General features: G+C 36.7%; 1 protein-coding gene across 3 annotated transcripts; it reads right to left on the bottom strand.

The window, feature by feature from the left end:
* Nucleotides 1-13,768, bottom strand: NAPG (NSF attachment protein gamma). 3 transcript variants are annotated; one of them, XM_058177611.1, is made up of 12 exons: nt 13,621-13,768; nt 11,955-12,022; nt 10,606-10,690; nt 9,610-9,627; nt 9,003-9,033; nt 8,001-8,110; nt 7,831-7,897; nt 6,231-6,301; nt 4,427-4,505; nt 2,773-2,852; nt 2,111-2,240; nt 1-1,821 (listed from the first exon to the last, which is right to left on the bottom strand). In XM_058177611.1, the coding sequence occupies exons 1-12, from the start codon at nt 13,674-13,676 to the stop codon at nt 1,672-1,674; spliced, it is 945 nt and encodes a 314-aa protein (XP_058033594.1). In that variant the 5' UTR covers nt 13,677-13,768; the 3' UTR covers nt 1-1,671. The 3 variants fall into 3 exon arrangements, with proteins under 3 accessions (XP_058033594.1, XP_058033595.1, XP_058033596.1); XM_058177612.1 differs by lacking the exon at nt 13,621-13,768 and adding an exon at nt 13,206-13,452; XM_058177613.1 differs by lacking the exon at nt 13,621-13,768 and having other exon boundaries at nt 11,959-11,982.
* Nucleotides 13,769-14,344: the final 576 nt, after the last annotated feature.

Below are 14,344 nucleotides of genomic sequence, written 5' to 3'. Positions count from 1 at the left end.
TTAAGAGTTTACTGCTTTTATTTTGTACGGGTGAACTACAGAATTTCTTAGACTAGAGCAGCAGGGCAGTTATGACAACTTTCATACTCTATTGCATTTACAGAGAAGCTGGGCACAATTAAGTACAAGGTTCACATGGCAAAAATCATTTTACACAGCATCTGGATATACAAACAAGTCACTCTGAATAATTACTTTGATGTAATATTGGATTACATTTTAGCATACACGTGCAAACCAATTGTTGCAATGTTGCTCACTAAAAGCTGGCAATTTCTTCCAAAACTGTTTTCCCTGCTACATTTTTGATCCAATTAAAAGAAATGTATATAATGCCTTGGAAAACAAAGCACTAATTATTTGGAAAACACAATTTGTATTACACAAGGGAAACAGCAAATCCATTACTTTTTAATCTGCTATAACATAGAAAAGTAGGTTAAATATTCAAAAGTAGACATTGAATGTATTAAATAGATCCACTGTCACAAATTCCAATCTTGAAAGCATAATTAAATCTAGAATTAAAATTTTATTTCCATTGCCAGTCATTCCATGTTCTATGTCAAATTTTCTATATACCAGTTTTTTTTAAATTTGGCTCTAGATACAACATTCTTATGCTCTAATTGTTGAAAACTCTCTGATTCCTGGATTCAGGAAATTAAAAACCTACAGCTTTTCTGAATAAACAAAGAGGAACATTTGTCTGTTATTTTTCCTTTGTCACGTAATACACTATTGTGAACAGTTATTATAGCTTGCCACAATCTGGTTGGTATTTACCTAAATTCCCTTAAATAGAACTGTTGAATTTAATAAAAGGTAGCAGGAACTAATGTCTGCATGCCTATGAAAATTTAAATTATTTTAAATTTTTCCAGCAAAATCTCATTATACAAAGACTGAAAATGCAAGCTCTACAATACCAAAGAATATTCAAGAAATAAAGCATATAAATGTCAAATGGTTCTAGTCCACTGGGATTTCAAATAGAACACTATATAATCTTTTTTAGCTGAATTTCTTTCTTTTTTTATTTATTTGCAAAGTACATAATATATCTTATTTGTTCATTGCACATTAGATTCAACGACTAGAATTGCATTTTCTAACCCAGGACAGCGGTAGTTAGAAAGAACCCAATGGTTATCACAATTCCTGTCTCTAGTAGCCTGCACCTTCCTGGCAAAGAAACTCCAGTGAATTCCTGTTCATATCATAGATAAATGTGACTTTAAATATTATTTTCAAAGAAGCAAAAGGAAATCTATCACACTTTTAGATGTTTTGAAATAATTTAATGGTATTATTCAAAAATAGAAATTGTATGTCTAGCAGGACTGTTGATATTGAGCCATGAAAGAGATTCCCAATTTACAGATGTTTAGAGAGAAAAATCCAATGTATTTCCTTTCCTTCCTGTCTCCCTTTTCGGAAGGGCTAACTGTACTCAAGTATTGCATTAAAACCAACACGTTGTAAAGAATTATGGTTAATGATTGTAATCCAGAAATACTTCTAGGTGCATAGTCATGCTTTGTATACAAATATCCCAAAGCCAAGATCATTTCTTTCCAATTTCATGATTGCAATGATGCCATTTTAATTGCCCCTGGAATTTGTTCACTGGGCAAACAGCTAGCATGGTATTTGAGAACAGAGTTAGAATTAGCACAATCCACCTGCATATTCATCATCTTCCTCATTTCCACGAGAAGCTGATACAGCTGCTCCACTTCCTTTACTTTGTGGTGTAACCGGGGATTTCTTCTTCATACCTCCTCCTGGGACAGCAAGCGAAAGGCCAAGCTTTGCATACTGGCAAAGGTAAAAAAAATAAGATGCCTGCATTTTAAAAGCAGATCACAATTATTTATCAAAGCACTAGATGACCTTGTTGTATTCCCACAACACTGTCAAACTATTTAGTAAGGCTGTATTACTATTATTCCTGATATATTATATTAATTTATAATATAGTAATTTATCAATAACACACATTGTTCATCAGTGATCCAACTGATTTGTATCATCTGTATTTTTCAATTTTAAAAAGCCCACTTGTTTTAATAGCTACTCTGTTCAATAAATAAAAGCAGCAACTTACATCATTGTCCATATACTTAAAGAGTGGAGAATTGCAAACATCTGATACTTGGTCCTGATCTTGTTGATCATATCCTTCTAGGAGCTGCTCCAGGGCTGCATAGTCTTCACTTTCTGTGAAGCCTGGTATGCTGAAGCAATTAAGCATTTATTTGAGGCTATTTAAAAAATTGAGAAAACTTATATCCAAATAAGAAGAGCACAGATTTTCTTAAATAAATATTCTGGATGATGATCAGAATGCCTTTTGGTCTGTGGAATGCCTTCTTTAAAGTGTACTTTATTACCTGTATGGTTCTTATGCACAGCTGGCCTTCTAGCACAAATTGCCAATTACATTTAGCACCAATCTTACTTTCTCTGCTGGATTTTATTACCGGGTTAATTATTCCAAGCAACAATTACAATACAGTTTGTTATGATAGGATTGTAAAATAATTACTATACACTATCCAGATATAGTTTAATTGCCAGCTGGCTTAAATCAAATTGTAGAGTTTAATTTCTATGGCCGAAAACAATGTTAATAAATTAGAGATACCTAAATAGCAATATATAAGGAAAGCCTGTAATTCTCAATGAGATAAAATGACAAGTGTGTAAATGGGTGCCCTCTCAAACACAAATTAAATTAAAACTCAATCAATGTATTAAGCAACTTACCTATAGCTCTCCCTGACACATTTTTCTGCAGCAACGTAGTCATTTCTATGAAGATGTACTAAGACTTGGGCAATAGTTTTCTTAAAAAAAAAACAAAACCAGAATGAGTATTTATAAAGAAAAACACTAACCAACCTATACCAAAAAAATAATTTCTATTGAAAGGAAGGGATATAGTGTAGTGGCAAAACAAAGACAATTTTGTTCTACAAACAGAGATTCTATTAAAAGGTTGCAAGATCCTTGGTAGAGAGGCTTTATAGCAGGGGTGTCAAACTTGTGTCGCCACAGCAGCGTCGCATGACATATCATTTTTTCCCCCTTCCCTAAACCAGGCGTGGGTGTGGCCAGTGCGTGACCCATCCGGCCCGCAGGCCATGAGTTTGACACCCCTGCTTTATAGGATTACGGATAATCACCCCTTTAGAAAAGAAATATGGGATGTGAAGACTACAGAAGAATGTAAATATATGGTGTACTTTGATTGCTAGCCAGGGGCCGTGATAGCTCAGGCTGTAAGTAGCCTGTTATTAGAACACAGCAGCCTGCAATTACTGCAGGTTCAAGCCCGGCCCGAGGTTGACTCAGCCTTCCATCCTTTATAAGGTAGGTAAAATGAGGACCCAGATTGTTGGGGGGGCAATAAGTTGACTTTGTAAATATACAAATAGAATGAGACTATTGCCTTATACATTGTAAGCCGCCTTGAGTCTTCGGAGAAGGGCGGGATATAAATGTAAATAAAAAAATAAAAAAAAATTGTCAGTTAAAACTGTTCCAAATAAAGGGTAGGAGTCTTGCATCTACTGACCAGAACAGTTTGTAGAAAGAGTTTGTGAATGAAATCACAGTAGAATTTTAGACACGTAATGATCTCTTTCACTGAATGCAGCTAAAAGTACGGCACACAACTGAGACTAAATCTGAGGTCAAAAGAATCCTCCAAAACGAGTGATTAAATATTAACTTTTCACGTAATCACAATGAGAAATCCAGTTTTCTTCTCAGAGAAGAAAAGGGTGTTTTAAAAATGCATGTTTTAAGGGGATGGGTAAATCTATGTCCATTTAATGATCCCATGTAGTTTTCATAGTGACATAAACTGAACAATTTGTCTACCATGACAATAGAAAGAATATTGCTTTTTATCCTCAGGCTGCTGACTCAAAAGAAGTGGAAAGATTGCCTTGCAAGCTAAGCCGTTGCTGATATTAATAGTAACCAAAACATTTGTAGATCAGTTTGTATTAGTGTATTATCTGCACGTTTTTTCTGTTTTTAGTTATTACAACAGAAGGACAGCTAATGTCAAAAGCTCAGACAACACAATTTCCACAAAATCTAGGAAACCAAAATATTTCATAGCAACTCAAACCTAATCATGACTGAAGAATGCCAAAATCATATTAAGAGTGGCATTCATATCTTTTCAGCACAGTGGGAGAAAATTCATTCCAGTGATCAAATTAAGCTAAATAAATACATGAAGATCCAGATTTTATAAAGGCCTCTCCATGCAACTCTTTTAAAATCAACTGAAAGAATCCAAATAATGATGTGCAATTAGAAGTGAAACCCCCGTTAAAATAATTCAAAAGATAAAACACAATCCCCCCCTTCCCTGCAAAAAAATAAGAAATGTGTAGCTGTATACTTTGTAACACGTTGCGTAGTTTTCAATATCTTTATAAATGCTCTTTTCTTTTTGAATAGATTGTGCAGCTTCATCTAGTCTGCAAAACAAAAATGAGCAAGAAAGGTTTATTTAAATCTGCAGGAATCAGAAGGTCAAGATTACCCAATTTCCCAAATAAACGTACTATTTCAATGGAAAAAACAAGAATATGCTCCTTGTGTGAGCATATTAAAACTGAGTCCATATTAAAACTGCAGTTAAAGTTATCAGTACAAACTCCTGCAGAAGTGAACATTCAGGCCTTATTTATATACACAAATATGATATATTCTATCAAGATATATTAAAAGTGCCTCTATGTTTACATAAACAGAAAGCTTTTAATGAAGAAAAAATATTTTGTAGTCATGATAATCCTAATTAACAACCAAAAGCAAAAGGTCTTCTGCTCAAAACTAGGTTCGTTGGTTGAACTATTTTTTTTATTGTTAAAATATGTTGCACAGTGGAACAGCTGGTATTTGAATAATATGGCATAATCCAGGGATCCCAACCCCCGGTCCATGGGCCACGGCATGCCAGAAACCAAGCCGCAAAAACAAGTGAAGCCCCATCCCCGGGACAAAAGCATCATGGAAAACCACACCCCCTCTGGTCCATAGAAAAAACCCCTCTCCACGGAACTGATCCCTGTTGCCCAAAAGGTTGGTGGCTGCTGTCGTAACCCAATAATATTTATATTATTACAATACTTCGAAGCGGTCGAAGTGCTGTCCCGGTGCCTGGAAGCTGTACGGGTCTGGATGGGGAGAAACAGACTCAAGCTCAATCCCTCCAAGACGGAGTGGCTGTGGATGCCGGCACCCCGGTACAGTCAGCTGCATCCGCAGCTGACTGTTGGGGGCGACTTAGTGGCCCCAAAGGAGGTGGTTCGCAACTTGGGCGTCCTCCTGGATGGTAGGCTGTCCTTTGATGAACATCTGGCGGCCGTCTCCAGGAGGGCCTTTTACCAAGTTCGCTTGGTGCGCCAGTTGTGTCCCTTCCTTGACCGGGATGCCTTATGCACAGTCACTTATGCTCTGGTTACGTCTCGGTTGGATTACTGCAATGCTCTCTACATGGGGCTGCCCTTGAGGTGCACCCAGAGGCTGCAGTTAGTCCAGAATGCGGCTGCGCGAGTAGTAATGGGAGCCACTCGTGGATCCCACGTAACACCACTGCTCCGTAGTCTGCACTGGCTTCCTGTGGTCTTTCGGGTGCGCTTCAAGATTTTGGTTACCACCTTTAAAGCGCTCCATGGCTTAGGACCCGGGTACTTACGAGACCGCCTGCTGTTACCCTATGCCTCCCACCGACCCGTATGCTCTCATAGAGGGTCTCCTCAGGGTGCCGTCCGCCAAACAGTGTTGGCTGGCGCCCCCCAGGAGTAGGGCCTTCTCTGTGGGAGCATCAACGCTCTGGAATGAACTTCCCCCTGGCCTACGTCAAGTGCCTGATCTTCGGACCTTCCGTCGTGAGCTAAAAACATACTTATTTATTCAAGCGGGACTGGCATAATAGTTTGATTTTAAATTGGGGTTTTATTAATATTTTTTTTAAAAATTTAAATTTAAATTTTGATTATCAGCCTTTTTTTGTAATTTGCTATTTTTTAATCTGGTTTTAATTGTACATATTCTGTGTTTTATCTCTGGCTGTACACCGCCCTGAGTCCTTCGGGAGAAGGGCGGTATAAAAATTTGATAAATAAATAAATAAATTTGTCAAATAAGCTAGAACTGGTTTTTCTGATTTTGAAAACAACAACATTTATGATGCACACCTACGGCCTCTAACTAAAAGCCTCGAAGCCTTCCCATACATTTCAACTGCTTGCCGTAAACGTTCTTCATTCTGAGTAGAAAAACAAAAACAAAAGTATAGGCATAAGCAAAGTTTAAGTGGCTGATTTTAATGAAAGTTTTCTGAATTATTTGAGCTAACTCAGACTGAAATACATACCATTCCCCAATTGCATTTCTCTTGAATTACACAAAGTTTGATCAGGTTATTAATTAAATACAATTTTATGAATTAGATGATATAACCTATGACCGCATCATGCTAATATGTGATACTACATCTGCTCCACACTTCCCATCCTATATGGCTAAATTACTTTTCAATTTCTCAAAATGGCTTCTTTTAAAAATATCTCAGACAAGCCATCATTTGTCAATGTAGAGAAACCATGAAGCTAAATCACTAATGTGATTTTCAACCTTTTCAACTCAATGTAAAAAATTCAGAAAATGATTTTGCTGGCCTGTCACACACAATCAGGAAAAAGAAACAATTCTATATGTTCCTCCCCAAACATCTAGGGCAATCTGAACAGTGGTACTCAGGGGCAGTGCTAAAGCTGGACCTGAAGTCTAGGCCCGGTCCTTGATTTTAGCCCTAGTGCTATCACTGCCACTCAATACATGCGAGCTTTGGGAAATGGTATTATTGCCGTCATGGCCCAGTGTTCCCCAGGCTCTGCCATGCGCCTCTTTCAGGCAGGGTTCTCTTTCTGTTGACAAGGCCCTGCAGCCTAGTCTAGGCTGTTCTGCGTTGCATGGGGCCTTTGTTCTTGAAGAATGTTCTTCAGAGAATGCACTTCCACAAACTTTGCAGGTTCCGAAACCACACAAAAGCACAACCCATTATAATGTGATTATTTTAGAGGCTCCAGAGGTTACATGAGAACACAGTCCTCTTGCTTGAGGCAATACAGAGCACACCCTATTATCATGTGGCTTCCACAGCATCCAAAATTTTAAAAGAACAGGGCATGCTTTCGAGAATAGTTGATGGGTGTTAATAGCATATCATCCAAAATGTCATGGTATGTCACCTTTGACATGCATGTCATAGATTTGCTATAGTTGAGCTACACAGTATTTAAAAAACCCAAATCTTTCTTACACTTTTCCAGCTACAAAAACATCAGTGGGGAATTATATTAAATTGAGGCTTATTTATTTGTGACAAGGGATAGTTTAATGCAATGTGTTTAGAAGACAATGTAGTGTTAAATTGTAACTAAGCCAGATACTGCATTTTTAGAAAACTGCTGAGAAATCTATTGATGAGGTGGAGAAAAACAGCTTATAGCCAGATTTGGTTCCACTGACCTAGCCAGTTTAGATTTCTGCAGCTAACTTGCACTATACATAAACACATGACATTTTCAAATAGAAGCGGGAATAGTCATACAAAGATGGCGTCTACCACATCAGCTTGTCCATTAATCCGTGGCAGTAACTGGCAAGAAAATAGTAATATATACAATACATGCTTTGAAAACACCCTAGCTCTTAATATTCACCTTTTGGTAAATAGTTAAATTTACAATTCTTAGTTAAAAAGTATTTTATTTTACAATTTCAGAGACTTACTTCAAATACTGCTGCTGTTTGCTGGTATAGCTGTATAGCTTTGTCTGGATTTATGTTTTCTATTACCCTAAAATACAAGATTAAGCATTATTACTCAGTTACTCAAAGAACTAAAGAAATCTGCCTTCTATTCCAGATAAGAAACTAATAGCTTGAGATTTCAGACTTACTTCCCAGCCCGATCGAGTGCAATAGCAGCTGTGTCAGGGGTTCCATTCTCCAGGTACATCATGCTGGCTTTCTGAATCAATTCTACTGCATCATGATGTTTTTGCATCTCCTGAAGATAAAAGAAAAAGAGCCAGGAAGAAGAACTTCCTATTTCTCAGGAAGAATAAAATAAGTTGCTATCAATGTTTTAATCTAATAAAAAATAATATTCATTTTAAATCATCACATATTTTGCTAAATCTCTCTTGAGTAATAGTGAGCAATTTCTGATAGATGGAAATAGTCAACTGACTAAAAAATTACAGCATGAGATATCCCCAGAATTCAGTGTCTGAAAAGAACAGCTTTATATATGCATTGTTTCACTTATTTCTTGAAGACAAACAATATAGTTACATTACACTGTGTTTTTTATATTGGATTGTTAGCTGCCCAGAGGCAATTGGTTGGGACAGTACAATTCCAATGTGATTGAAAAGACTTTGAAAGGCTATTTTTTTTTTATCTATGATTGATCTGTGAAGGCTTTCCAAACGCCATAGATATCAAGTGATGCATATGTAAGTGAACTGGAAAAGCAGAAAAGTGTTCTTTTGCTTTAACAATGAGTTGTTCTGGGAAAATTCCCATCATTTTACAAGAATAACTTTTTCAAGTATGCATTATCTATAGGGTGTGCCAAAGCTAAAGTTATGAATCCATTTTCTAAGAAAATTAGATGAATGGATGGATGGATGGATGGGAGGGAGGGAGGGAGGGAGGGTTTTTTCCCCCAAATATCTGATCAGACAACACAGGTTACATCCCAGAAAAATGTGAGTTAACAATTTCTATAAAGAAAGTCACATTTAAATGGAATTCAATACAAAGGAGAAGTTGTAAGTCTACATAGAACTGTGAATCATGGATCCCCAAACAGATTTATCAACTGCAACATGAATATTGCACAGGTCATTCTAATATTTAGTTTTAAAAAAAGGCTTCATAAAAAAACAACATACCTTTAACATCATTCCTGCTTGTTCATAAGCCCTGAAAAGAGAAATTAAAAGTATAACTGAGCAAATTAAGTAAACATCTCATGTTAATATAAGGTGGGTTTCAATATATTTATGTACTGTATTGTTTTATTATTAGTATTGTTTACCTGCTGATTCGGACCCATCTAGAGTTTGATAAAAGATGGAAAGCTATATAAATGATTTTTAAAATAAAAACAATTAACTTCTGGAAAAGGAGATCTGAGAACTCCAGTCTTCTGCCTATGTGTTCAACTGAGTCTGGCTACAACTGGTTTCTCAACCAAGGAGAAATGGTAATATATATCAAAAGCGGACTCATTTTCTAAATTCCACTCCCAATGTCAATAGAAAATCAGCAGTCTTGAAAAGACCGTTTTTTCTACAAAAAATGGAGAGCTAGGGAGAGCTACAGAAAGTGTTTGAACATATTATAGTTATACATTTCTCACTTCCAAAATGCTCAACTTTCTAACAGTATTTGATGAAGTTATATGTATGTATGTATGTATGTAACAGACAGTCAATTCTGGTTGGTATCAATTGTATTTCACATATATTATCAAATTTGACAAATATTCATACGTACTTTGCAGCATGGAAGAAGCTGGATTTATGTTATTTCAAGTCAAGGATAAATACATATATGCATGTACTATACATATAAAATATTTCTGGATAATTCTAACTTAGGTTTAGGAATTTCAAAAATTCATAATCATACATCAATTAAACATTCTCTTTAAAACAGAAGCCTGATGAAGAAAAAAGAAATCTGATAAAGCACAGAATATATCAGTAAGCCCTGATGCCTGCTTCAGAATCAACGTATTATTTTTCTTAAGTACTTTAGCTTTCAATACTATGACTATGATTTCCTAACCTCAGAGATTTCAAAGTTTGGTCATATCCAAAATTGTGCCAAAGGACTTCACACTGCAACATATTTTCCTCTTCTTCCCCATTTTTCCATAATATCCCAAGTTCCTCTGATTTGAAGATTTCTCAACATTCCAGAACATATTTGGAAGCAGAAAGACTGCAGGGGAAAGGGGACATTTCTTATCACTACTAGGCAAGATTTTAAAATATGTAGGATCTTAAAACACTCAGCAATCCTCCTAGGAATAGTCATATTTTAAGCAGCTCTTGCATGAATGGCTAAGCAATGAGGCCAATGAAGGAATTCTCTGAAATCTTTCTCATAGATTTCATATAAAAGCAAGGTATTTGCTATTCCAATGCCAGTTTGTTACTCAAAACTATTTTTCCACAGAAATAAAAATCTCAATGAATATACATTAATGGGTCACTGGGAAGTCTGGAAACATTACAAAGTTGATTAACAGGCATGTCCTATAACTAACTGTTATTTAATTACATAATTAATCACAAAATTGGATCTGGATATATATAGGTACAATAACATTTTCCTATTGCAGGAATAGTCTTCTATTAATTTTCTGTTAAAACACCCCTAAATATGACAAAATACAATTATATGTTTGGAATAAGCATAAATTAATATAAACCCAACATGATCTTCAATTACTTAAGGTAGAAGCAACAAATAATGAAAAGATACGCTTTATTATTTTCATGGGATAGAGCTTCTTTAAAATAAGCTTCTTTTGCTTGTTCAAATTGTTTGGCATTTTTAAAAGCAACAGCTGCAAAAAATAATAAAAAGAACATTATTGCTTTTGGGAAATAACTTTAGCAATTTTTAAAAGACATAATTTATTGTTTTAAAACTATTCTTATCCAGCATTTTAGTCAAATTTGGGGGGCCCAATGTGGCACTTGTATGGGTGCTTTTCCTGCTGCTGCCCCAACTAAATACATTTTTGGATATTCAAAATAAAGCCTTAACTTTAAGCATTATCTTTATTTAGGAGAGTATTCTTCTATCCCTTAAACATTCACAGAAAATGAAAATCACAGATTCCTATAGCCCTGTGCTGTAAATAAATAAAGTTAAATTAAAGTTTGCCTACTTGCTCTAAAAAAGATAATTGTCTAAAGAGTTTTTTTGATATGTATTTTTAATAGCTATATCTATTACTAAAAGCCATTTTTGAGCTTTCAAATGTGCCCATTGTTCCAAATGAGTTGGTGACTCCTGATCTATAGGTTCTTAGGAAAGCTAACCAATCCAGTAGTTCTCTTCTCTTTTCACAAACTTCCTATAAGCTTAAAATCAAAGTATATGTAGTCTTCGTGATATAATCCCAGTACATGTTACTGAATACAGTAGGAATTAATTCCAGATTAAAAAGAGAAATGGGTTATCCAAAATACAACAAAACATATACTTGATGCAAGCAAGAGACAACATAACATTCAGATCTTTAGTTACTAGATATAACACAGGTAGATAAAGCTTTGTAAAGTCTCAGAAGGGCAGCAAACTGCAATTATTTAAAAAACAATACATGGACTACTCATAAATGCCATCCAACGGTACAGGATAAAATTAATACGATTTGTTAGTAAACCAAAGCATACTATTTTTATCAATAGCCCATGTGTGGAATAAGTATTATACAGTAAATACTTGAATTAGGGTTCAGCAATAAATTATATTCATAAAAATAGATTTAGGGAAATTGTTTTTATTGCACACACAATGAGTATGAAATACATTTAATTTTTACTTTTTTATTAAACATTTTTAGAAAAGAAAAAGGAAAAATAATTGCTAAGATTCAATATATATATATGTTGAGCAAGAACAATCAATCATCAGTACAATATAATAAAATGAGATTGGGAGTTAGTTTTATATCAAGAAAATTGATATTTCATGTTAGAATTTGAAAAATTATTTCCAAATTTAATTAAATTCAATGTCAGATTTGCTTTTGAAATGTGAAGTTATTCTGCAGAAGAAATTAAGATTTAAAAACAACCCCCTTATTTTACAAGACATACCTGCCTTGGAATATTCTGTAGCTGCACTGTCATAGTCTGGTTTCCATTTTAATAATCCAGTTTTCAAGCTGAAAATCAAAATGTGAAACCATTAATATTGTTTACAATAAAGGAGGGGATGGACACAGATTTCATGCCATCTTTCATACCACTAATTTCAGTTCATTACAGCAGAAACCTGGTCCCAGTATCAGGTTCACCTTTTTGATGAACAAGCTACAAAAAAAAATATAGTCAAGTCTGATTAAATGCTATGTTTTGGAGGCCATATTTTATCACTGTGCTCAGATATGGCTTCTCATTTCAACCCCATCTCTGTCTGTAATAATTTAAGGATCTCAGCCAAGGAAGGGCAGGACCAGATGAAGTGTTAATAATAATTGTTTCAGGCAGCAGATGTCTTTGAAGAAAAGGAGGGATAGGAAGCTGTAATATGACATAAATGATACTCAATTACAGAAGATTTTTGACACATTATGCAAAGACGGAGCTCTCTGGAGAAGGCTCTGATGTTGCAAAAGGAGAAAGAAAAAAAGAAGAGGATGACCAGCAGCAAGATGTTGGAAGACCTGAAGGATCAGGCTAGAGACAGACCCATGGCTAAAAGCCATTTATGTAGTCCCTAAAAATCAACACCAATTGGAAGGAACATAATGAAAATAAATCATTTACAGAATCTTCAACTCAAGAGACAATCAGCCCATAAAAAACAGTAGGACAATTGAGCAATCTGCTTAATAAATGTAAAATCTATAGGGTTTTGTATTAAAGGTAGTCCTCGATTTACAACAGTTCTCTTAGTGACGGTTTGATGTTACAACGGCACTAAAGTGACCTATGACCATTTTTCACAATTATGACCATTGCAGCATCCCCATGGTCATGTGGTTTACATTCAGATGCTTGACAACCGGTTCATAATTTTAACGGTTGGGGGTGGTGGTGGTCATGTGATCACCTTTTATGACCATCTGACAAGCAAAGTCAATGGAAAAAGCCAGATTCACTTAACAACGGCGCTACTAATTTAACAAAGGCAGTGATTCGCTTTAACACATTTTTTTGAATCAGAACAGAGCAAAGAAGGGACCTTGGAGGTCTTTTAATCCAGCCCCCCTGCTCAAGCAGGAGATCCTGTATATCTCATTTAACAAGACATGTCGTAAAAACGAGGCAAAACTCACTTTTAACAAATGTCTCACTTAACAACATAAATACTGGGCTCCGTTGTGGTCTTAAGTCAAAGATTACCTGTAGATAAGTAAGACCAGAGGTTCCAAATCAGAAGCCATTTGCTTCTTTTCTCAAGTTTAAAGGGGACCTTGACACAAAACGCCTTAATTCCAGCCTGCACAGCCGGAGCCTGAAGATGAAGAATCTCCACTCCTTGGTGCATCTTTAAACAGGCGGATCCACTGGATCTACAAACCCATCTCGTGATACCACCTTTCCTCTTCCCCTTCCCAGGATGTAGATTTTGACCCAGCGAGGTCTTTTCTCCAAACCAGCCGCCCCTTCACCCTCGTTGGGAGCCCCCTGGAAATGATCGTGGCCAAAAAAAAGAGGCGGAAGAGCCCCCTCATCGTCCTGCACAGCCGCGGGGGGGGGGCGCCGCTTTTCCGCTCTGCCTCCCGCCCAGCCCGCCCGCTCCTGCAGCTCCGCTCACTATTTCTCCGCTTTGGCGATGTGCTCCAAACCTTCGTTGATCTTCTGGGCAGCCATATCAGCCGAGCCGGAATCGCGGCGATTCAAAGTGTCGACGTCAGCGGAATAAGGAAAGCCGCTTCGTCCAAACAATGCAAAAGGCGGAGTCGGGCTTCAAAGGTGCGCCTGCGCAACGCGAGACGGGTTTTCTTTCCTTTCGGCTGCTGGATCCGTTGATTTAATACCTGGAAGCGATCCGTTTGAACGGAATTCCCCGGAGAAGGACTAGGAAGGGGGCAACGGATGGACAGCGTAAACAATCTCGCGGCTCATAAGAATCGTAATATCGGCATCCTCAGATAAAGGCCGTTTATATTCTTTTTGCACGGAAAGAACTGTAATCCTCAAAATCTTAGAATTCCAGAGGCTTTAAGATTCGAATGGAGCCAGCCATCCTATCCAAAATTCTTTCATGCTCTTGCACAGAAACTCAAGGATAACCGAAATATGGTTTATTGAATTAAACCAACACAATCTAGCCGAACATATTTCAGCATGTCGCAGCCCCGCCTAACGTGGGTGCCCCCCAGATGAGTGTCCTGCAGCTCCCAGAATTCCCCATCTTCCACAGCCACTCCAAAAACTGTCAGTGAACTGTAGAGATCAGTGAAGAAAGGGGAGTATTTCTGCCACTGGGCACAGTGCAGGTAGTCCTCAACTTACAACATTTCATTTTGTGACCGTTC

The sequence above is a fragment of the Ahaetulla prasina genome, chromosome 3, assembly GCF_028640845.1.
Source record: "Ahaetulla prasina isolate Xishuangbanna chromosome 3, ASM2864084v1, whole genome shotgun sequence".
Taxonomy (NCBI): domain Eukaryota; kingdom Metazoa; phylum Chordata; class Lepidosauria; order Squamata; family Colubridae; genus Ahaetulla; species Ahaetulla prasina.
The sequence above is the reverse complement of the archived record's forward strand: the minus strand, read 5'-3'. Positions and strand labels throughout refer to the sequence as shown.